At 41.8% G+C, this 25,798-nt stretch overlaps 1 protein-coding gene across 3 annotated transcripts in view; it reads left to right on the forward strand.

The window, feature by feature from the left end:
- dbn1 (drebrin 1) overlaps nt 1-25,798 on the forward strand; it is a 164,254-nt gene that overhangs the window by 101,749 nt on the left and 36,707 nt on the right. For all 3 annotated transcript variants that reach the window (XM_030745720.1, XM_030745721.1, XM_030745722.1), the window contains exon 2: nt 23,877-23,932. In XM_030745720.1, coding sequence (XP_030601580.1) covers nt 23,877-23,932 — 56 coding nt within the window. The remainder of the gene's footprint in view (nt 1-23,876; nt 23,933-25,798) is intronic.

The following is a 25,798-nucleotide window of genomic DNA, read 5'->3' on the forward strand; positions in this document are numbered from 1 at the left end:
CTAGTGCTCAGCGTGTGAATCTGACCTACTTCACATTCAGCTATAGTACACTGTGTGTGTGGGGGGGGGGTATGTATGTGTAATTGTGCGAGATGTTGTGATGTATGGGTCACTTTGGCATGTTGCCGCCCGTCCTCACGTTCAGTGGAAATTAGATGAGGAGAGAGAGAGAGAGGGAGGACAGAGTGACATGGAGATGTAGAGTGAGACAAAGGCAGAGAGACATCGAGTTTGTATGAGAGTGAGAGGGAGGAACGATGAAAGGCTTCTCTGGCTGACGGCCCATACCGACCCACCATCAGAGACTGTTCGATCACAACTCACAAGGGGTCTCTGTGTGTGTGTGTGTGTGTGTGTGTGTGTGTGTGTGCGTGTGTGTGTGTGTGCGTGATATCCTTTGAAATGGTCTCTTTTTGTTTTAAGCTCAGCCTCCTCTACACAGGCACCTCTGTTCTGTGAGGCTACTATGCTCAGCCAGATGAGCCTGCAGCATGTGAATGAACAGAGGCAGGAGTCAATGCAAAAAAAGCCCCAAAGTCATGCAGCTGAAGGAGGAAGTAAAGCAGCTATAACTTCATCAAATATACTTCAGTGAAAAAGTCCTGTAGGGCTGCAACTATCTATTATTTTAGTAATCGAGTATTCTATTGATTATTCCATTGATTAATCAAGTAATCAGATAAGAAATGCTTTTTTCGTATTATCAGTTCATCTGCATATTTTAACTTCCGTACTGCAGTTTTTCCCTGTGTGAAACAAACAGTGATGGATGGAGCAGCTACAAAGTTCTCTTTTCTTCACTTGCTGATCAGGTGGTTGATGAAGGACCTCCAGCTGTTTCCCAGTAAAAGTTTAATGGAGGTTACAGGAAAAAAAGGTAGAAAATGTTGATCCACTCAGTGTTAAAGGGAATCCGTTTCAGCGATGGAGAACTTTTTAGAATCTCGGGGGGGGGGCTGAGTCACACTCCAGTCCAGTAGGTGGCGTTAATGCAGCTCTAAGGTGGTTTGCCCACCGCCATTAAACCCACAAGAAGACGACGGAGCACTGTAACGCTGCTAATGCGGGTGAAGCACTCCGCTTAGACACCTCAGCAGACTTTAAACGAAGCATCTAAGCAACAAATTTGTGTTGAAAATTTTTTATAATCAAATTATTTGAGCTACTCAAGGAATTGTTGCAGCCCTTCATTTCTTTATATTTTGTTCTGAAAATAGGAAACAGGCGCAGTGATTTATTGAAATGTGTAAATGTTCAATAAATCCTGAAAGTCAGTATTTGGTATGATCACATTTATTCTTCAGCACAGACTGATCTCTCCAAGGCAAGCGTTTTTCTTTTCTTTGTTTTAATCATTTCTTTAAATAGTATTCAGAGACAGTTCTCCAGGCTTTTCTTGAAGGAGATTTTAAGCTCTTCTTTGAATGTTGGCTGCTCCCACACTGCCTCAGTAATGCTGAGGTCCGTGCTATGGGGAGGCCGATCCATGACTGAAAGTGTTTTTCTATCCAGGTATGATTTTACTGCCCTGGCATTGTGTTTGGGATCATTGTCATGATGAAAAATGAAGGTGCTGCCAGTCACATGGTTTCCTGATGGTCCTGCATGGTGGATAAAAATCTAACTGTACTTTTCTGTGTTCATAATTCCATCAATTTTGACAAGATCTCCAAAGACACTGGCTGAAATGCAGCCCCAAACCATGGCAGAGCCTCCACTGTGTCTACAGATGGCTGTAGATGCTCACTGTTGGACCCCTCTCCTGACCTCCTTCATACATACTGATGAGGGTTTACAGCCAAAAATATTAAATTGGGATTCATCACTCCATCCGTTGACTGATTTTATTTTTTCTTGTGTAATGTGGCATACCTCAGCCTTTTCTCCCTCTTTCTGTTCCTTAAGAAGGGTTTCTTGACAGCCACCCTTCCACTGAGACCATTTCTGATGAGGCTTCAGTGAACAGCAGATGGAGCAACTGAAGGGCCGGATGTGTCTCTCAGATCGTGTGTCAGGTCTTTGCTGGATTTCTCCTGTTTCTCAAGGACACGACTTTCAGATACTGCTCATCTGCTGTAGATAGTTTTTTAGGCCTGACACTTCTTCTTTTGTCCTCCACTTGTCCAGTTTCCTCAATTTTTTAAGCATGCACTGTACACCATACCAAGATATGTCTGTATAGGTTCTCAGTCATCCGGGTCATAGTAGTCTCTCAAAAAGGAGGTAGGCATGTGAGGGCAGAGAGGAGGCAGAATGTATGGAGTCTGCTGGCATCTCATAGTTTGTCAAATAATTTCAGTTGAAAACACAACAGATACTGTGGAGAGCTCCAGTTCATTGACTTACTGACAGTGTTTGAGCACAGCTAATACAAGTTGTTCCCGCAGCTCGTAGACTAAAAGGAAAAAGCTGGAGACCAAGGGAATAACCCGGCAGCCTAATCCAGCTGACTGAGGGGGCTAGATGGTCTTTAGCTTATGAGCATGTCAGAGAGACATTTCGGTTCCAGACCATTAAGAACAAATATTGGAAGTTTTTAACTGAATTCTGAAACTAACCAAAAATCAGTGCAATGACCTCGTGCAGGTGTTAAATGGTCATATTTCTTTTCTTTCTTTTTTTTTTATCGAAGCTCTGGCAGCTGCGTTCTGCAGTATCCGGATTTGATTAACATGATTTTTACTCCTGTTAATAAATATTTTTTAAATGATAAAAAAAAAATTGGTTTTAACTGTGCTGCTGATGTGGTTCTAGAAAGTGAGGTCAGCATCCAATTTTTTCTAACCTCTCTGGCACTCTTTCCAGAGAAAGTTGTGATCATTTCTAGATGTAGATTTAGCTCCAATGATCATGAGCTCCATATTCTTGTGGTTTAACTGCAGAAAGTTAGTGATGATATCTTAATAAGGCTTTGAATCATCCAGGGAACAGGGAAATAGGTAATTACTTTAGCATTGTTAGTTGTGCTTCTTGATTAGTGGACCTAGTGGCAAGAGGTACAAGTTAAACAATAATGGCCCTAAAAGTGATCCCTGAGGAACGCCACGCGAGATAAAATTCCCAAGGCAAACACTAAAGACGTGCCCTTTGAGGTAAGGATTAGTCCACCTCTCTAATCTTTTAATTAAAATATCATTTAGTAGTGTCAGGCTCTACACTTCAGTCCACTAGATCTAAAATATTTCCCCATCTATTCCAAGTCTTCACACATCTCACTTACTTGTTTCCTGCCACATCGGTTATGCTGGATCTGCTTGTTTAAAATACAGTAGATTCTGCTGTAGATCATCTGAGTAACAACATAAGATTTGATAGTGAGGATGATGTGATTGAAACAGAGAGAGGACATCTGAACGACATTTACTGGCTAGAAAAGCCCAGCGGGAATAATGTTTGACATTTTGCTGCAGTACTGTGGGTCAAGAATGGTCGTCACCTTCCTACTTCAACACTGAAGGGCCCCCATGTCGCTGACAGCTTGTCCTTTTTTAAGCTCCAACAGGTCAGAGAGGAGGTGTATGGAGAAGAGGTCATTGGTCCCAAGTGGCTTCACGCTTTGCAGAAGGTGTGAAAAAAAGGGGGGGGGGGGGGGGGATCTTCAGTAACATGTAGCAGCTTCAGTTTGATAAATGTGTGTACTGGAAAATGAAGTACTTTTATCTACAATGCATCAATCATCATATCATCATACAATCATCCCAGAACATCACTGGGTTTCGTGGAGGTCTGATCCAGATAGAAACTAGTTTGCTGTCCATTCCTCTTGTTTTGTAAGCTAAAAAGTTCACTGGTTAATCTGTCTACATATCTCCTGTGCTGTTCCCAACACTGGATGTGCAGCTTATATAACATATAAAATGGCACTGTGTTTGAGTGACGACAGGAAGAAGGAACAACAACCGAGTGATTTATGGCTTCAGAGAAAAAGTGTCAGAATAGGTTTGCTTTCAGAGGCCTCGGTTATCTTTGCAGGCCATCAGGTCCCAGTTAAACGTCCTCTCGCCTGTCCAGACACTTTGTTTCCCCTCATGTTTACACTCTCCCACCTCTCATGGCAAAGGCCCAACATTGTGCTGGACGCTGTGTTGGTCAGTACTGAGATCTGATTGGAAGTCTATTGAAAAGGCTGACCTGCCTGTGCCACATAACGTCCACATTTTTAAATAAAAACAGAAACACATCCAGTATCTGCACAGAGCGCAGTTCTTCCAGCTGTGCGACTGCGGCGTTGCTGATATTGTGTATCGCTGATTATGAAAATGAGCTGAGAGCTGTTATGTAGTTTTCTTCTGGACTTTTTCATTTCTGAAAGGAGTCATTCAGTTACAACATGGAGAGCGGTCTAAAGTTTCTATAACATAAGTGCTAGCAACTTGAATAGATACTACTAACCTGCTACTACTACTACTACTACTAGCTACTAACATGACCAGGGAAAATATGCCTTTGTGCCATATATTATTATGAGGATTGGTAGTTTCCTCATCAGGTGACCATGCATTAAGTTGCTGTTTTTCCTGTCAGTTACATCATCTACAGTTATTCTCCATCAACAGTTAAGAACTGACATCCTAACTTTACAACACAGGCTCCCTTTGGAAATCAAGCATTGTTCTACTTTCTGAGCAGAACATAAACTTTTATTATCGCGCCATTTTTGAACAGTTTCTCATTAATTTTGTCAGCATCCACAACTTTGCCTCAAGTATCTTCCCAGCATTGCTACATGTATCCATAATCATGCGCTGAAATACTTACTGGACTGCATTCAGAGCCTTACTGCTGAGTCCTGAGCTGAATCTTAAACAGAGAGTCTGCACGCATCTGTCAGGATATATTTGCTTGTTTTTCAGGAATAATGGACCAGTAGCTTCACTTATCCCTCAGGCGCTTTTGCATTTTTCAGTGTATAGGAGCAGACCGAGGAAGGCTGAACAATGAGTGCTCAATGAAACCCTCGAAACAATGCAGTATCTCTGTCACATAACCAGAGAAACAGTGAGCTGTGTGTAGTTGAATAAGCTGTCTGTCCTGCTGAATCAAGCTTACCTATCAGTCCTGGGAGGAATACACACACACACACACACACACACACACATTCTTACCTTCCTCATTCTTGTCCCTAGAGAGCTGATTAGGGTGAGTGTACAAGGACCCAGGAAGGGATGGTGATATGTGTGTGTGTGTTTGTGTCCTAAGGGCCCAAAACACACACACAAAATAAATAAATAAATAAGAAAATAGATGCAGTTCTGCTGACTAGGTTATTGTGACAGACCTTAGGCCACAGCTGAGGCTGTTTTGACTGTCCTGTCCTTCTCCTTCTCCTCCATGTCTCAGTCCACAGATGCAGCATTTGCAGACTTTGAGGACAAACAAAATGTATTTCTGTTCAGAAGGTGGACAAAATCACTCCCTCTCACATTCTTGCATTTGCGTAACATTTGGGGCCTTTCTAGTAAATAGATTTTAGGCACATTTCCGCAGCAGGGAACGGAAATCTTTTGAGGAAGTCAGTTCTTTTTTGGCAGTAAAACTTCGACTAGCTGAAGCTTGAAAGAAATTGCCTGAAAATAGAAGACTTATTAAAGACCCGCACATTATGTTGGAAATGTTTCCAGGAGGTACTAAGAAGGGGCTGGCATGGCTGCCACGCAGTTTTTGCAGCAGTTTGTAGCCCATCAAGCTGCTGATTTTGGCTAACCATTAGTGGTGTTAACCTTTTTAGCACCCCACTGAAAACTGAAAACATGTAAATTAAGTTCCTTGAAGATGCAGTGGTTTCTCCCATGCTATAGCGTGACGGTTACCAGCGTTACCCCCCCATGAAATACTAGAATCTTACTTTTCTTTATATTTAAAATCAGGTGAGCTCTGAGCATATGGGAAACAATGTTTTTACATAAGGCAGCTTAAGAAATCATCTTTTAAATAACAGATTTTTAAACGTCAAGCAAGTAGAGCCCAATCAATTTATCAGTGGGCCAATGTTATCAGCAATATTAGCTATTGGTATGTCTATCAGTAACTGCAGTTTGTCCATCAGAGGGCACTCTGCGGCTTCCCCGTTGACAGTGTGCTTGGAACGCCACAAAAAACAACGAGCTGATCCGAGCAGTCGGCGAGAGCGTAAATGAGGAAATGACACATAACAAATGTTTGAGTTTTGTGGTTCTGAAAGGAAAAAATATCAGCCAGTGTTTCAAATATCAGATTTTTAAATCACCACCACAAATTGGTATAGAACTTAAAAAATCCTTTATTAGTCGGGCTGTAGAAGCTACACAGCATACTGTGAGGATGGCTGGATTAGAGCCGTGGGATTTTTCAATGAGCTTTTGTTCATTGTTTCTTCTCAGTGTTGACCTGGCAGAAGTTGGGTTTGGGTTTAAGTTCAGGAACTCCTCAGAGGAGTCCCAGATTCTGCTTCCAGCTTCTCTGGTGACATGTCTTTGTAACGCTCCACATTCCTCTCAACTTATTTCCCTACTTTTGGTAAAATAGGATCACATTATGGATGCCTGGTTTCAGCCTGAGGCCCAAAAGAGAAATGAAAGCGATTGTTTGGGGACCAAAATTAAATTCCCCTTATAACGATTACATTTAACTTCCGTGTTTTATTTGTGCTGGTTTCATTTCTGTTTTTAGAGTTAGAGGCCTGTAAACATTTCCACTGATTCCTCAGTGGTTTAACCAGCAGAAATTCTTCTTTATATTAATCCAGTGCATGTTTTTGTCCTTATAACCTGAACCTTTTGTTTTGTTGTCCAATCCTCTCCAGTTTCCAAATCCAAATTATTATTTATAGAGATCAGTCTCTTAATGACATGCTGATTTTGTCTCAGGTTTTTGGAATAGGTTGTTTCACATCATTGAAAGGATTTAAAAGAAATGCTGATGTAGACCAAATTCCTTTCTACAATTAAGTGCAAGTCAGCCTTTTACAAGGAGCACACTGCCAAACATGGAGACAGACACTGAGGCGAGCAGTAAGCTCACCAGTCTGTTGTGTATTGATGGAAAATGTGCCCTCAGTGATTTCAGTGCCTCAGCAGTTGCTGGTTTGGGGAGATGATTTTCCATGTGGTGAATCCATTATTGGCCAGGAGCATGTAGGATGTGTACTGTGGTGGGAGACATCAGCAACAGATGTGGAGATGTAGATGTCTGGATAAAAGACCCACGATGGAGGCATTTTGATTCATTTTTGTAGTCTCGGGTCTCCAGGCCGCACTGGGTTCTGTTTTCTAATAGGAGGACAATAATTGATGGTGCAGCAGGAATTAATATGATTCTCTTGGATGATATGCAATATTTTTATTCAGGAACCCGTTCCAGCATTTGGGTCACATCTGCTTTCAGAATAGGTCGCTGCTTTCTTTCTGTTGCTGGTTAAAAGCATGTGTGTCATCGTGTTAACGCAGATTCTGTGTGAGACGTGGCCGCTGAGTGACCTTTCCCAGAGCAGAAATTATGTGTCTCGGTGTGTGGGAAGAAAGAAAAGGAAAGGAACGTAAAAGTGTGTTTGAATGGATTTCCAGTGTGTATGCTGAGGCATTTTGTCTCTGAAGGGCTGGATACTGAGCTCAGAAGCTTTTCATGCTCTGATCACGTTCACTATTTGTAAATGAATTCTTAATAATTTGAGACCTCGTGTAATTTCGTGGAGGAAACAAATAAATACATGACTGAATAAATGAACTGATAACTGTTAAATGCAGCAAAAATACAAATAAATGTAGATATTATTTATTCATAAAATGTGACATTATTTGCTCTTTCAGTTTTATCCATGTGTTTATCAAAGGGCTGAAAATGAAGCTCAAGTGCCCAAACCTGCAGTTCCTCTAATGTCCACCAGAGGCTCCAGCAGTGAGTCAGTCCCCATTCACTCCCATGTTAAAGTGTGCACCTTTACAGCAGAAATAAACATGTTTACAGCCTGATTAAAAATAAAAATGTGTTTTGATTCCTGTGGGGGGTTTTCCCCCCTCCATAACAGCCATACAGGTGTTATATCTTTTTATAACTCATCTGTCTGGGTGCTGTTAAGGCTTAAATTTCAGGGTTTGGCTGCTTTGATTGACAGGTGTCCCGACACAGGCGGCCAGCTACTGGTCTCTTTCTCCACCTCAGGTAATTGGAGTATTTGGACTGAAGTTCTCGTGTCAAGTGGGTCACTTAGGACCACTAAATATGGCTCCAAAATTACACAACACTCGAGACTGCTAGTCCAGACGTAATGGGTGATGTCACTGTGGATACCTCTGTGGTCTTGTGTACTTTATTTATTTATTTATTTTTAGTGACTTAATCTTTTTTTTTAAATTCTGTATTATTTTCCCTTTTTGCACTATTCAATATTTAATCACCTAAAATTTAGCTACCTATTCTATTTTATACATTTCTGCTTGAGTATGCAAGCTATGAGTTATCAAATTAATAAAAATACAGAAACATGTGAAAGTAAACTGAGGTGTTCATTTATTTATTTTTTAATATTTATTAATTTTGACAATATTCACCCTCCGTAATGTTGAGCAGTATTGCGGTTTGCTTGCTTTTTCCATGGCTGGACTCTAGTAATGACAAAATCAAAGTGGCATTTATCTACAGGAAGTAAAATATCAGTGAAGACTGAGGCTAAAACTGTGTCTCTGAGCGCCAGACAGAATAAAAGGCCCTGCTGTGTGTGCTTTGGTTTCTGATGTTACTTTATACATGAACAGCACTTTGAGTTATTATGATGCTTTTCTGGGTTGTGCCTGATTCTATGTTTCTCACCTTAAAGCTGTAAATAACCATAATGCAATGATTATTCTCTCCCACCTCTGCACCACACACACACACACACACACACACACACACACACACACAATGCAATTATGTTATCCTCCAGAGGAGCCATTACCAGGGAATCCATCTTTTCCTCATTATAATTTAATTGAAGAGCAGACAGATGCAGACTCATGTTCAAGCAACCATTTTTCTCCATGTTCCGTCTTTTCTTCTTGTGACTCGCTGGAAAGAAATTGTCCTTTTTCTACAGAGTACTTCCATGTTCTCTTGGAGCTTTTCTGGGTTTCTGTGTGTGTTGTAACATTAGATCACATGACTGCTTATGTCAGGTGAGGCTTGCATTTTCAGTCGGTCTTTAGAGTTGGGTGACTGGACAAATATACAGTACCAGTGAAAAGTGTGTCAAAACCTTTGACTGATACTGTATATCAGCTGTTTTTTACTGGGCTCCCCACCCCCCCCAATTTTGGCAAGTGGTAAAATATGTTTCCTCTGTGGCGTGGGTGTGCTCAACATAAGGGGTAGGGTGAGGAGCTCGGACATTTGGGGGAATCTTGGAGTAGAGCTGCTGCTCCTTCACATTGAAAGAAGCTGATTGAGGTAGTTCAGGCATCTTGTTAGGATGGAGAATTTCAAGATACACGTCGCTGGGAGGATACCCCAGGCTAGGCCCAGAACTCACTGCAGAGATTATATATCTCACCCGGCCTGGGAACATCTCAGGAACAATCAGGAGGAACGAAAAGTCTTGCTAAGGAGAAGGATGAGTGGAATACTCTGCTTAGTCTGCTGCCGCCATGACTTGACTTTGGAGATGACGGATGGAGTTCTCTGGATGCAAGGACGTTGGATTACATTGAAGTCTGTGGAAAAATTACTTTAACCTGTGAACTTGGTTATCAATTTCTAGATGAGTTTGTGATCTCAATTGTTAATTTCAGGCCCTGTTTAATAGAACATGATGTTCACTTTGTAAATACCCCATTTAGAGTCAAAAGTAGCCTAACATGTAACTGCATGCACAACTCGCTCATCACCTCTGGTTTCACAGCACTAAAGATGGCGACAACGCTCAGCTTGAAACTTCAAAACGGGACTTCACCAACCAGTCACATGGGCACAACTACAGTCTACAGTTAGTGTTCTTGAAATCAAAAATACTAAAAGATTTTAAAGACTTTCAGAGGAAAACTGCTGTTTTAGTTTGCCTCCCACCCCCTCCTCCTTGTTTATTCATTGCTGCTGTCTTAACAGCCCCTTTTTTCACTCTGTGTCACCTTTTGCTCATGAAATAAACAGATTCCTTTTGCATCTTAAGAGCTGCTTTCTGGTTTTTGTGTCAGTGTGTGGGCAGTTTTTCTCTGAAATGGGAACTCTTCAGAGCTACAAGCAGCATTTAACTTCTGAGAGAGAGCATCTGTGAGCTAACACACCTACACCTCTGGATTCATGGCAAGTGGAGTCACATTCTGCACAAACTGAGCACAGTTAAGGCAGATTGAACGCTGATCTGTTTTAGCTTTTGTTTAGTGTGTTTAGCTGAATGTAAAGAGCCTCATGGTGGTGCAGATCATACACGTTGCTTTCCCATCTCGTTTTCGTCTTACTCATCAGGTCAGCATGCAGATTTCTGCATTCCCAGACCGACAGATGAACGAGTCATGGCTGCTTCCTAATGCCCTCCTTCACTCCCTCTGAAACATTACCCATAATTCTCTGTCCTCATGTCTGTCTGCAACATTTCTTTCACATTAAGTCACCATGTACGGTTCATGCTCAATAAATCTTGCTGCATTGTCCGACCACAGAAATAACAACCCTCGCCAGCATGCTTAATCATCTGCCATAGTTCTCTCTGTCTGCCTGCTTCTGTCTTTACGGCTCTTTGTCAGTATTTAAAGTCTCTCTTTTCTGTCTTCTTCTCTCACCACAAATATTTTTCTTCTCCCTGTGGCTATTAAAAAAACCCCACAGGAATCCATGACTCTCAAACCTCATGTATAAATATTGGATTCTTGTTGTGGAACAAAGCTTCTCTTCTGGAAACAGACAAAGACAAGGAAACCGTGTTATATTGGTGAAGAGTGTGTTTCTGCTCTTTGTCTTTACTTGTTTGCAGTTGCTGTTTATCATCCATCCATTCGTTTTCTTCCACTTATCCCAGGCCGGGTCACAGAGGCAGCAGCCCAAGCAGAGAAACCCAGACCTCTTTCCCCCCAGCCTCCTCCTCCAGCTTATCTGGTGTAACACCGAAGTGTTCCCAGGCCAGCCAAGAGATGCCCCGGGGCTGCCTCCTAGTAAGACATGCCTGGAACACTTCACCCAGCTCCCTCTTCACCACGATGAACCAGTACAGCATGCACATCACTGCAGCCACAGCCCCAATCCATCTGTCAGTCTCCCTGTCCCATCTCCCCTCACTCATGAACAAGACCCAGAGAAACGCTTACATCTGGGCCAGCAACTCGTCCCTGAGCCGGAGAGGGCACTCCGCCCTTTTCTGGCTGAGGACGATGACCTCAGATTTAGAGGTGCTAATACTTATGCAACCACTTCACATTCTACTGCGAACTGTTCCACTGCAAGCTGGAGGCCACCATCTGATGAAGCCAACAGGACCGCATCATCTGCAAAGAGAAGGGATGAGATTGTGAGGCCACCAAGGCGAAAGCCTTCCTCCACTTGGCTACACCTAGAAATCCTGTCCATAAAATTACGAACAGAATCGGTGACAAAGGGCAGCCCTGGCGGAGTCCAACTTATTGCTGGCAATGCAAACCAAGCTCTTGCTGCGGTTGTACAGGGACTGTACAACAGGCCAGAGACCCCATACTCCCGCAGCACTCTCCCACAGGACACTCTGAGTGACGTGGTCGAATGCTTTCTCCAAGTTCACCAAACATATGCAGACTGGATGGGCCAACTCCAACGCACGCTTGAATATTCTTGAGAAGCTAAAGAGTTGGTCCAGTGTTCTGTGACCAGGACAAAAACCGCATAGTTTCTCTTGGATCTGACGAACTCTCCTTTCCAGCACCCTGGCATAGACCTTCCTGGGGAGGCTGAGGTGTGTAATTCCCCCTGCTAGTTGGAGCACAGCTTCTGGTCCCTCTTTTTGAAAATGGAGTCCACCACCGCAGTCTGCCAGTCCAGAGGCACAGCCCCAGATCTCCGCACGATGTTGATAGGCGTGTCAACCAAGGCAGCCCTACAACTTCCAGAGCCTTCAGGAACTCAGGGCAAGTCTCATCCACCCCAGGGGCCCTGCCACAAAGGAGTTGTTTAACAATAACATTTATCCAGGTGGGGTAGAAAGGTAACCACACCTGTGTTTTAAGAGATAAAATTACTGTTTTTTTTTTCAGTGGAGTCTGATGGAATGTGACAGCTTCATATTAGAACATCAGCTAGTAGCTGCTCACTGTTCTAAATCTAGTAGTCCCACCTCATGTTGTGGTCATTAAAACACAATAATTATCAGTTTATTTAAGAAAGTGTGGTAGGAGGGCCCCTCCTTTTAAACCCCTGTGAGAAAGACCATTTAGCATCTTCTTCAACTGAGTCTTTGTATGAAATCCATGTCCTTTAGTTTCTGTTTGTCACGTGCTGCAGGTAACACAGACTGTGGATCAGAAACTCCATACAAGCCCACTTAGGACATAAAGAACCATCCCCCAGAGAGTGAATACCCAGTGATTTTAATTATTATAACCACAGCAATGACAAATGAAAAATTATAATTATGATCTATGATGTATGATCTATATTGCTCACTCTCTTTTTGGTGACGTCTTACATGTTGCTCTATAAGAAATACTGAGATATACCATGTCATGGATCAGGCTGCAGATACTGAGATATGGGTTTTTGTGTACATATCACACAGCCCTGCTCATTTTCTTTGGTCTTAGAGTTAATTTTTCTTTTCTAAATGCTCGTCATCCATCGATTCCTCTCCTGTGTTTTCATCTTCCCTGAGTCTGGAGGAAAGCTGACAGCAGCTCAGAGCAGCACACAGCACTCTGACGTCCGCTGACGATGAAGTCCAGGATGTTTGATAGTAGAAGATCCTTTTAGTTTCTCACCACCCAGCTGGATACTTTCAGGGGATTGAAGTGTGAACTGTCTGTGGGAGCTTTATAGCCTTGGTCTGTGCTCACACTGTGGTTGTTTCAAAGCGTCACTTCTACAAATTATTCAGTTTGGCCTGTTTTCATTGGGAATGGTAAACCAGTTGAACTGAATTTACTGAGCTATTTCTGGTATCTAATGTTCTTTAAAATACGGTGAATTTCTGTTTCTTAAGCTCTCGCTCATCATGGTGCTCCACAAACGCCTCTGCGTTTTCTTTTTGGCAAATTGTTATTTTTAAATTTGATTCACCACTCCAGTGCTTACTCATTTAACACAAGTTGTTTTGTGTTATATTTAATGACATTCAGCTATTTAATGGTGATGATACATTCAGAGGCCACTAAATAAAAATGTAACTCTGACACATCAGCACACTTCACAGACATGAAAACAAATGACCCCCCCCCCAAGATTTTAAATCTTGGTCATTCTACGTTTCAAAAAGGAGGATTAGTTGTGGTATTTTAGTCACTTATTGGTTAATGGCTGACTTATCAAAAGTGAACAAGCAGTTTCACAGGTAGAGCTGCCCGTTCTTGTTGTATCCAGGTTCTTCTTCTTTATCTTCATCTTGAGGCTTCAAAATGGGACTTTAGAAACCAACCTGTGATGTTACAGTAGCAACACCCATCTTTTATACTGTTTATGGTCTGCATCCAAAGCATCAAGCAGCACCACCTGCAGTCACCTATGTGACCAGCTTTCTCTGTAATATTTGCAGACATTATTCCAACAATGATTTCCTGTTTGATAGTTTGTGCTGCAGTTTATTTTGTCTGTGTGTCACGATGTACAGCGTCATGTGTGTCCTCAGTCAGTTATAATCAGCGATAATCTTGCAGCTGTAGCTCACTGTATGAAAGAGTCTCCTTTGGAAGTTGTGAAGCACACACTGACTCTACGCCAGGTGTGTGTGTGCGCGGGTGTGTGTGTGTGTGTGTGTGTGTGTGTGTGTGTGTGTGTGTGTGTGTGTGTGTGTGTGTGTGTGTTTGCCCTTCAGCTCTCCTTCACCCCCCCCTTCCTTCCTGCTGCCGCTGTCTTTACATCGATGCCCCCCCTCAGGCCACTAACTGCTGTTACCCACATAATGATGGGGGGGATGCTGCCTGGTTGCCATGGTGACACTCCCATTAGGGGTGTGTGTTTGTGTGATTTGCCTTGGCGCCCCTGAGCTGCTGGACAGAATAAGAAAACCAGCAGCTTCCTCCCAGAGCTCCGGGCTCCTTTTTTTTTTTTTTAACCTTTAAAACAAACAAAGGTGTGCTGTTACATGTCCTGTGTTTATTGGACCGTGTCACAGACTTTAAGTGTGCCTCCTCCCGAATTCAGTTCATTTGTCTTGTCCTACATGTTGTCAGAGTTTTAAAATCAGCTCCATTTGTTGCTCCTCAGAGTTTTGTGCTAATTGGACTGAAACAGCTCAACCTCTGGAGCTTCTTCCTGTTGAGAATACAAAGATGCAGCCTGCTTCAAGTGTGTTAAAGGAGCTCTGCATAACCCCGGAAAACCTCTGTTGTTAATGACTGCCGTGGCTGTTCAGTAAAAGGCACTGGTCATCCTGCTTCTCATGTTTGCATTATTGTGTCTCATATATGTTAGCCTATACAACAGCTAGGCATATATCCTGTATACCATATATGCAATGTATTATATACATATATAGAGCTATTATCAGGAAATCTTTCACAAGTAGATAGATCTATCTGCTGCACTATGACTGCAGAAAACAGATGTTTGTTATACATCATTGCTTTGTGTCATTACATGATTTATTGGTGAATAAAATCAATGTTGTTACAGATAAGTTATAATTATGGATCACATCAGCTGGTGAGCCATCTAGCTAGTATTTCCGCTAAGATCTGAATGTTAGCAAGCAAGATCCATTTAGCCAGCTAGCTGTAGCTTAGCTACACTGTATGACTGTGGGGATGGGCTGTTAAGTAATTTGAAAGTGGCTAGCTAAGTTATCAAATCATCCCTGGGAGTTGGGATAAATTAGTCGATCTTATCAGTCTGTGTTTACAGGCAAACTAGCATTAGCTCTCTTTAGCCAGAAAAAAGACTGGCTAATGGGAGCTGATCCTCAAGCCAAACAATCCCTCAAGAAATCCAATGTCCTACTGATTGACCATACTTTTCCCATGACATCCAATTCCCTTTTGGTCAGATAGGCTCCATCAGATAAAACTGGATTTACTTGGACTGTTAGCTAATGCTAGCTTACCTGCTAACACAGAAATTACTTGCCACCCAAAGCAGCAGCTAGTTGGGTTCAGAAGCTGCATTCCATTTGCCTCAGAGGTCAGATGTCTGAGCTGGGAATGATGTTAGAGAGATGAGTGTGCTCCAGTAGTAAAGTTGGGAAAACATTTTTTTTTGCTCCTTAGCGAATTAGACCCATTCCTGCATCGCTAGCAATACAGCACAGTGCTTGTAACGGCACTGCAACACGTTCATGGATAATGCCAGGTCTGCGCTTTATGTATGGCTCATTTAAGCCAGTCATCATACACAACAGTGGAAGCACAGATTGCAGTTTCACTACTGTTTACATGCACTTGATTGGTAGTCCTCCGTCTGTGTAGGAAGTCTGACTTGAGACTTCCAGACTTCAAAAGGAATGCACCAAGATTACTGCCATCAGTTTGTCATGAACCGCTGGCTAGTTTTAGCCACTGTTTGATCACCTGACAGTAAAACATGAAAGGTCTGTTTGTCCTTCACACTTTTCCTTATGTGTGCATCAAAATTTTCATGATGAAACAAGAGCTTTGTCATGATTGGGCATGCAGAGAAAGCTGATGTTCTGGACTGAATGTGATTACTTGATGAGGTTCTTCAGTCATCAGTCCTCTCATCATTCATCCCCTGCTGCCTCTTCATCAAACATTTTCTCTTCCTTTTCTTTTTCCATCCTCATACATGATGAACCGCTCACACACAAACACACACAGAGCTGTTTCTAGGTCACGAGGGCTTATATGAATAATAAACAGCTGTCTGCTTTAAAGAGAATTATTTATAGAGGCCTTGAATGAGCAACATAGACTCTCTTCATCTCTCCATCTTAAACACCTCTCCTTTCTTGTCCCCTTTTCTCCTGTATTATTGTTTTCATTGTCTGTTATCTCTTTATTTCCTGGCTTTACCCTGTTTGTTTCTGCCTCCAGGAATTCTCTGTGATGCTGATACTGCTGTACCTGCCATATACTGGAAGCTGTAGTAGTAATAGCTGTAGTATCAGACTGTGTTTTTACACCATCTGTTTCTCATTCCTGGAGCAGACCTGGGTGTCCAAGTCATATATAGCCCAGGAATTCCAGCTAAATAAATAAATAAATATACACTGCTCAAAAAAATAAAGGGAACACTCAAATAATGAATGAATGAAGTTTTATTGCCATGTGGGTGAACAAGTTCACACATTGGAAATTGCAGTTATAGAACACCATCCAAGAATACACAATAACACATCCTAGATCTGAATGAATGAAATATTCTCATTGAATACTTTGTTCTGTACAAAGTTGAATGTTCTGACAACAAAATCACACACAAATCATCAATGGAAATCAAATTTATTAAACTATGGAGGCCTCAATTTAGAGTCACACACAAAATTAAAGTGGAAAAACACACTACAGGCTGATCCAACTTTGATGTAATGTCCTTAAAACAAGTCAAAATGAGGCTCAGTACTATATGTGGCCTCCACGTGCCTGTAGGACCCTCATACCATCCTCATGGAGTCGGTTTCTAACCATTTGTGCAGACACATGCACATTTGTAGCCTGCTGGAGGTCATTTTGCAGGGCTCTAGCAGTGCTCCTGCTGTTCCTCCTTGCACAAAGGTGGAGGTAGCGGTCCTGCTGCTGAGTTGTGGCCTCCTCCACGTCTCCTGGTGTACTGGCCTGTCTCCTGGTAGCGCCTCCAGCCTCTGGACACTACGCTGACAGACACAGCAAACCTTCTTGCCACAGTTCGCATTGATGTGCCATCCTGGATGAGCTGCACTACCTGAGCCACTTGTGTGGGTTGTAGAGTCCGTCTCATGCTACCACGAGTGTGAAAGCACCACCAACATTCAAAAGGGACCAAAACATCAGCCAGAAAGCATAGGTACTGAGAAGTGGTCTGTGGTCCCCACCTGCAGAACCACGCCTTTATTGAGTGTGTCTTGCTAATTGCCAATAATTTCCACCTGTTGTCTATTCCATTTGCACAACAGCATGTGAAATTGATTGTCAATCAGTGTTGCTTCCTAAGTGGACAGTTTGATTTCACAGTAGTTTGATTTACTTTGAATTATATTGTGTTGTTTAAGTGTTCCCTTTATTTTTTTGAGCAGTGTACAGTATAATGCTTGCTAATTAGACTTCAGCGCTGCGTCTTTGTGGGGCCTCTGTATACAGCCTACGCAAGTGGCTGAAGTTGTGGCTGAAGTTGTGTCCGCATTTATGCCTGTATAGCTGGATTATGTGTGTTAATTACTTCGTGGTTGTGTGCCGGTCTTTCATATGCGGTGGCGGCTGGGAATTTTTCCCCTCTTTGGGTTTCTGTAGCCACCTTGTGTGCGCTTCTCAGGTGGACTTTGATGTTGGTGGTTTTATCTGCTTGAGAAGAGTTCTGCACATTTTTTCACAACAAGACACTCGCTTCTATCTGTGCTATCATACTCAAAAAAAAAACCCATGTGGGACTCTGCTGTTTTCTACCGTTGCCATTACTTTTCGGACCAGTGTGGTGCATGCACAACACAGTTGCTGTATCGGTGCTCCCAGCTTAAACTACTAGAACATAAAAAAATAATTTCATATCAATCCACAAGGTTTTTAAATAAATTAATGAACATGAAGGTCATTTTTCTATAGCTGCAGTTCGTTTTAGTTAATTTGTAAAACAACAATATGGTTTAAGTTAATTACTGTTTTTTCCCATTAATTATCATTTTTATTTATTTCAGTTAACGAAAATGTTTTTTCAATTTCAGTTTTTGTTATTTCGTTTGTTTTCGTTAAGGATAATAACCTTGTTGAAAAGGTTTGGTTGTGAGTTTATTTTTTGGGGTTTCAGATTACTCACGTGCTTTAAGTAGCCCGTCTTTAGATCTTTGCTCTACTTCATGTACTTTGTAGGTGAAGCTGTGCAAGAAACCACTACTCTGTTTCCACCACCAATATATACAATGTTTGATTTGTTTGTTGGCAATATTGTGCAAAAGAAACTACCAGACTGGATACCATGAAACTTGGGAGTGAAGGAAGACTCGGTTCAGTTTTGGTGATAATTATACAAAACAGAACATTAACATTAGCCTTGGCATCATTCAAACTGTGGTTTGAATGATGAGTGAAGCTTCTGTCACTCCTAGAGACCAGTCAGTAACTCCCTGGCAACCATTCACTAGGGAAAAGTGTGTATTCCTCTTGGCAGTCATTATTTGTCAGATAAATGTGCCAAAAGGCACAAGAAGCACAAAGACAGTCTAGAGGTCCAGTTCAGGGACTCCAGTGAGATGACATGAAGCCACCTGTGACCCTAGCTTTATACCATAATAAAAAAAATGTAAATGGGTAAGTTATATTTCACCCCTATACAGCTGTCTGCCACCTGACCATGGTGGAGGGATTTGTGTCATCCAGGGTTCCCAGGGGCTTTGTTTCCAGGGGGCTTTTGCCCCTTGTAGGGTCTCCCAAGGCAAATTGGTCATGATTAAGGGGCCAGATGAAGAGCGATTCAGATGACCGTTATGAAAGGAAGACCAAGGACACAGTTTAGCCAGCCCGGGATAGGGTTACCGGGGCCCCACCCTAGAGCCAGATCTGGGAAGGGTGCTTGAGGTAGAGTGCCGTGTGGCTGGGCGTTTGCCCATGGGTCCCAGTTTCGGCCTCCTGTTTACACGAGAATGGAGTGAAAACTATACTTTTTGAAAACGGGCTCCAGAGTGGCGCATTTTCAAAATGCTACGGTCTCTGTTTCCATGTAAACGGACGAAAATGCTGCTTTTTGAAAATGGGGTACTTGTACATGCACACTATGGTTGCAGCTCCTATATCCACACCACCAACTTGTGACCTGATAATAGGAATTGCAGCATTTTCAGCGTCTTGCGTTCCCGTGTAAATCCCGTGAGATCATTTCTGAAATGAATAAACGCAGTACTTTTTGAAAACAAAAATGCAAAAGAGCATTTCCACTGAAAACACTCTCATGTAAATGGGGCCTAAGTATCCCAGGGGTTCACCGTTGAGGGGAGATGGGAGCGGGAGATTGACAGATAGATTCAGGCTGCAGCTGCAATTATGTGGATGCTACACCAGTCCGTCATGGTGAAGAAAGTGCTGAACAAAAAAGCAACACTGTTGATTTACTGGTCGATCTCCATTGGTGTTCCCCTGGATAAGGTGGCTGGGGAGAGGGAGATCTGGGTTTCTCGGTTTAGGCTGCACCCTAGCCTTGGATAAGCAGAAAAAGATGGATGAATGGTAAAGTTGGATATTTTAACAGTGAGCCTCTGGTGGATGTTGGAGAAACTGCAGGTTTGAGTGTAATGCTTGACTGAGTCCAGCATCTAGGGAGCGATTCAGATGTGTTGAGGTCATGTCCATCAGTAGATCCAGTCTGAGAACTATTTAACTCTTAGTTATGGAGTACAAGCGGTGTATGCTTATTTTTCTGTATAATAATCTTAACCCAGCAGGCAGATTGGATAAGAAAGCTACTGAAATAAAGCTGGAGTCCTGAATTTAACTTGCAATGAGTTCACGTTCCCATTGGCACAAGTTTAAAGTCTGTACAACCATTTACAATTGGAATATGTGCTGACTGTTTTTACCCCAGAGGACCTGTAATCTGTTAATCTCTGAGGAAAGTGAAAATACAGCAGTGATGATATTACAAGCATAAACAGTGAGAGGAAAAATGAAGCAAAGAGTGACTCTGCACAAAGAGACAGGATGGCGGGCAGTGAGCTGAGGTCAGCAGGAAGTCAGACAGTGGCCAGGCTAAAGCTTTGGGCTGAAACAGCATGATGTCATGTGGACTGAGCCCACATGGTAATCCCAAGACACACACACACACACACACACACACACACACACACCAAAGCATCTGCAAATCCCACCAATCAAACTAAAAGTATTTGTATTGCACATTTCACACAGGTTAGTACAGTTCATAGACCGACAAGATGAGACTTAGAGTCCTGATAAAACTGAATAAAAATATAAGATGGATTGATGGATGGAAAAACAATTTAATCTGCATCATATTTCAGTACAATTTTTGATTGAGGAAACTTGGTAAAATAAGACAATAATCAGCTTCTGTATTAGTAATCCAGTGTGTTGCTGTCCAGGTTACAATCTCCTGTTTAAACCCCGATAAATTTCTCAACCTAAATCCCACATAGTTCGTACGGGTGCTGGAAATCCTTGAAAGTGCTTGTATTTTAATGTTGTGTTTTCAAGGTTTGAAAATGTTTTAATTTTGGATATAGTGCTTGAAACTGTGTGAAGTTGAAGCCGCTTTTTTTTTAAAAAATAAAAAAATAACTATCTGATTGAATAGCACAAAGAAACATGGCGCACACAAGTGTCTGCTGTGTGCACGCTGAAGCGGGTTCACGCTCTTGTGAGGAAACTTAACAGTAACAACTGTAACGTGCGCGGAGCTAAATTCTACCATAGGCATATATATGTCTATGAATTTTATGCCCGTGAAGAAACTAGCTGTGTCCAAATTCATGGGCCGTATCCTTCGAAGGCCACATTTGTAGGACGATCACATCACAGCGAAGCAACGAAGGCTTCCCAAATTCGAAGGCTCCTCCAAAGGTGGTCGACGAATGTGTCCTTCTTTTCCCCATATTTGAGGGATGGATCCGGTGTATCATTCATACCCCATGATTCATTTCACAGTAAAACTCAAACGTGTCTATGGCAGAAGAGAGCAGCCAAAAAGTTTGAAATAGCTGTTTTTAAACAGATTTGCTCACAATCTGGAGAATAAAGTTTCCAGAATTAACTATCAGTAGTTGTTGTTTGTTTGTTTTCTGTCAAGTGACTTATTGCATAATACCATCTTTTTAATGTGATTAAAAATGTGAAATAATTTTGAGTATGTTCATATGTATTTGTATAAATATGTATTACAGTGTAATGGACTTTGAAAGTGCTTAAAAAGTCCTTGAATTTGACCCTGGAAAAGGTTTATGAACCCTGATCCCAGCATGTCACATGCTCAAAAAAATCTTTTTGTGCCTCTTCCTATTCGAGTCCAGGTTCTTCTGCCTCGGTCACAGATTAGAAGGTTGAAGATTATCTTAAAGTACATCTATTCTGTTCCACTACTAGAGCTGCTTTGCATGATTCACAGTTCAAAATAATCCTTCTGTATCTGATACTGAGATACTCAGTTCATCGTCTCTTAAACAACCACCCCCTTACCTTAGAACACTGACCTCATTATCAGAATCTCTGTTTAATGTGAGCATCACACACTGGAACAGGAGATATATGTGACAGGAAATAAGAAAGAAGCACAGCAGAAAGGTCAGAGTTTAGATTATAATACAACATTTGATGATTAATGAATGTAACCTTTAAGCCTTGTTATGAAGGGTTAAACCAAACACAGAGACTGAAGTTGTTTTTTTTTTTTTCTTTAATCAGGCTATAAAGATGTTTATTTCTGCTGTAAAGTCAGACATTTTAACTACGGGGGCCAAATCACTGCTGGAGCCTCTGCTGGATGTTAAAGGAACGGCAGGTTTCAGCACGTCTTCATTTTTCAGCCTTGAAGTTTTCATAATCCATTTGGAAGTCAATAAACGATGAAAGAGAAGTTTCCTTAGGATTGTTTAAGTCCGGGTTAAATCCAGTGATAGTTCTCTTTACATCCACGGGTGCATTACATGCATGAGCTGCTAACATTTTTTATGCTAGCAATAACAGTAATGACATCACTGGATTTAGGGGGCCCGCCTCTCCAAACATCTTTGTGTTGTGTTAGTTCTAAAAAAGTATTTAACGTTTGCACTTCAGTCTGTTCCCTTTTTATTTTTCATTTATCTTTTAATCGTCCTTTATAGGAGATGGTGGTTTCGGCTGCAGTACTGCGAGTGGCCACTAAAAGAGTTAGTGCAGGAGCGTGGCTGCGGGGTTTTTTTTTTTTCATGCAGCAGGTTCATTCTGACCTTTCTGCAGATTAATGGATTTTATTTGTTTTACTGGAGGGTCACAGCAGGACTTTCAATCTGGAGATGCAGTCTAAGCTGTAATCTCTGTCACCTTTATTCAACCTCAGCCAAAGAGGTCAGAGGTGACTGTGAGGAGGCATGAGTTTAATTTGTTTTTCATGATTCAGGGAGTGCTCAGTGTCTTTGTGCTGAGGGAAATCTGTTTCTGTGTGTGTGTGTGCGTGTGTCAGTGTGTATTTTAGGAAAACACAGTTTTAGACCCAGACAGAAGATATTTTATCTCGGTTCTTCAAAGGACTGTTCCTTTTCCAGTCAAACCAAATAATCAGAAAGGCCTTTTAAGCACTGCTGATGACTGGAGTCGTTTACCCTGCTAACCACCTTCGTCATGCAGCAGCTCATCAGTTATCTGCAGTAAAATGACTTCAGTGGGTGGGATTTGTTTGCCAGGACTCATCACAGAGAGGGCTGATGGGAGTTTTTAAATTGGGAAAGCACTTCTGAGCACTTGCTCTGTGATGCTGAACACTTTTTGGGAGCCTCTTACGTGCGCCCTCTGGTTCATTCAGTGGTTGAAGGTCCTTACTGTGAGTCGCTTTGGAAAGAAAGTGTCATCTCCCAGACTGGACTCCACACTTTAACCCTAATAACAGGCTGAAAAGCTGTCTGAGTGTTTGTGTACATGTCAGCACAGGAACTTCGCGTGTTGTGTGTTTTTGAGAGTCCGAGGAAAGCAGAGCTGTAAAGAGCGCAGCAGCTGCTGTTATTTTTTCTTTTCCCCAAACCCAGACCGAGTTTGATTTGTTGAGCTGAGCCGAGGGGTTTCTGGTGCGCTGACCTAAGCAAACACCAAATCTCAACTCAAGCTTTAAAGTAACACCAAAGGAGGTGTATAAAAAATGTTGGTTCCCATGTAGGACCCAAACTGTGGTTTCATGCTTTCACCAACCTGTCCAGCTCCCAAATGTCATATACAAATCCAGTTTAAAAATGAGGACATGTAATCTTTACATTTCAGTTTATCAGATGCCACTGAGCAGTCCTTACCTTTAAATCTAACCTCTCTGCTTCCTCTTTCTTACATCTTTCTCCATCTCTGAGTGAACTTCTCTCTCATTTTGGAAAATACAGCAGCTGTTCCTTTAGCTAGCAGACACACTGTGACGAACTGCAAAATGTTTGTGTGTTTGTTGATCTTTTTTTGAGCTGATAGAAATGATGCATTTGAAATTAGCTGCCAGAACACGTTACTGCATTCATACTCGCTCCTCTTCTGTAGCGCTAGTCAGATGCTGATGTACTGCAACCACAACTTGCGGACATCGGCGCTCGGTCTGGCCCACTTTAACTCCTCAGTACAGTACAGCGTTATAAATGTTGCATAAATTATGTGGTTTTGCTTCTTTCATCGCTTTGTATGCAATAAGCCCCGGGGATGGATACGCTGATATGATTGTCCCTTATGTGTTATTGTTCCTCCATTTAGGCTCAGATCAGTTTGATGTTTGAAGGCACAGTGACCGGAAACTTTCCTCAGATGTGTTGACCCTAAAGTAACCAAGTCCATTTTGAAAATACAGATATTTGTGTAAAAATGTAGGGAGTAAAAGTAAAAAAGTTGTCAGAGAAATAAATATTCAAGTAAAACAGTCTTTAAGTACAGTAACAAAGTATTTGTACTTTGTTTCTTCCCACCTGTGTCTAATTAACACACTGTCCCTCCCCTCTGTGTTTCCAACAGGGCCTTGTACACATACGAGGATGAAAGTAACGATTTGATGCTGGCAGCATCTGGAGGTAAGTCTGACGCCCTCCCATCATTTCATCTCTGCTGCGACGCCCTCTTGTGTCACATATTACTGCCATAATTTCTGTGTTTTTAAAGAAAAAGGCTTTAATGTCGAGCATTTAGATCGGCTCTAATTTGCGTCTGTAGACCTGCGGCAGTAAAGCTTGATGAGCTCTGCAGCTTCTGTGGGTAAAAACAATCATGCTCTTTGTCTCCTGATTGCTCCTGAGCCATCAGTGTCATTATCACTTCTGTTAATGATGCGCTGCAGGAGCATTGCAGATTAATGACACCCCTCCATGTTTGCTGCTCACACTCACACTGTATGTGTTGTGCGTTATTTGTTACCCAGAATTTAGCAAATGTACATACGGGGTAACTGTTTAACATCAAAGGAAACTGAAAATACAAATCCTGCTCAGTTCACACACATTCGTCACTATTATAAGCTCATTTTTTCAGAGATGGCTTTGATCTGTGTGTGAATGTGTACGCCAGCAACACAGATTTGGCAGTTTGTGAAATACTTGTCATTTTAATTCATTTTAATTTCACAGATTTTTTATATTCTTCTACATGAATAGCGCTTCCTTATTTTCATTTAAATACAAGTTTTCATCAGAAAAATCCACTAATTTGTGTCCATGTACACAAAGTGTAGAAGAAAAAGTTCACATGTGTGGGCTGGAAGGGGTGGTAGTTTGAATCCCACATTGATTTGATTTTAACATTTTGATTGCACTGTTTTAATAGTGTAGTGGTTTACACATTCGCCTAACAAGCAAAAGATGCCCACCTCTCCAGTCCTGGGAATCATGCAGCGGGGTCCTCTGCCTCGCCTGCCACAGCACATTATGACAGGACATACATGAGAGCGGAAAATTAAAAATAAAATGTTTCATCTTAGGCAGGAAGCCAACTTAACCCCACGATTAAGTTGGCTCATTTTCTGTGAGTTTAATGTAATCATCACTATATAAAAAGAGCTGCTACAGTGAAGTGTTTGCATCACTAATGCTGCAGGGATTATGATGATGATGCTGAAGAGCCTCTCCTACCAAAAAACCCTCAAATCGAAACAACTTTACAAGCTGTTGGTCCCTGCTGTAGAAAAAAGCCAGTAAGTGCTGAGTAAATTTAACCCAGATTAACCCTTTCTTGATGGTGAGGTTTTAAAGTTGTTCAAAATACAACTTTACTCTACGGTGTTCATACAGCGGCTTTTATTTATTAATTTTTTAAATAGGATTTTCACTGCTGAGGGAGCTTAAACTCAAAAAGTCAAACTTCTCTCAGCATCATGCATATACTGGCAGTTAAAGTGGAAAAAACTACAGTTCAAGATACATCACCTAGCTCTATATTCTGCCATTAAAATTCATCAGAAAACTTTACAGTGATACATTACACAGGGATGTAAAATAACACTGGAGCCCTTTTGGCATTCACTCCTCTGAAATTATTTGTTTTTACTGTGGTTTGATTTGCTGAGCTCCTATAACAGGTGTTCTGCTCGTTTCCAGCACCGTGTTTTATTTCGTGGGCGTGTCTAGTGTAGCTTTGCATGCCTCACAGTTCAAAATATTCCTTTTTTTATACTAAACTGAAACAAGCAGGTTTAGCTCACTTCAAGCCAACTTTCTTCTGATTGGCTGCCCTTCTTTAACAAAAGGTTTAAATAGCAGGTGGGTGTGGCTTCTGGGCCTGAGATGACCATATTAGGGATATACCCGCTCTAAGAAGAGAAGAAAAAACAGTTTAGTGCAGCCTGAAGCCTGAGTTGTTCACAGGGTCTACTTGTATATACAATCACCTCATTATAGTTTAATGTGCATATCCACCACTGTTACAGTAAATATATGATATATAAGGAA

The sequence above is a fragment of the Archocentrus centrarchus genome, chromosome 14 (assembly GCF_007364275.1).
Source record: "Archocentrus centrarchus isolate MPI-CPG fArcCen1 chromosome 14, fArcCen1, whole genome shotgun sequence".
Taxonomy (NCBI): Eukaryota; Metazoa; Chordata; class Actinopteri; order Cichliformes; family Cichlidae; genus Archocentrus; species Archocentrus centrarchus.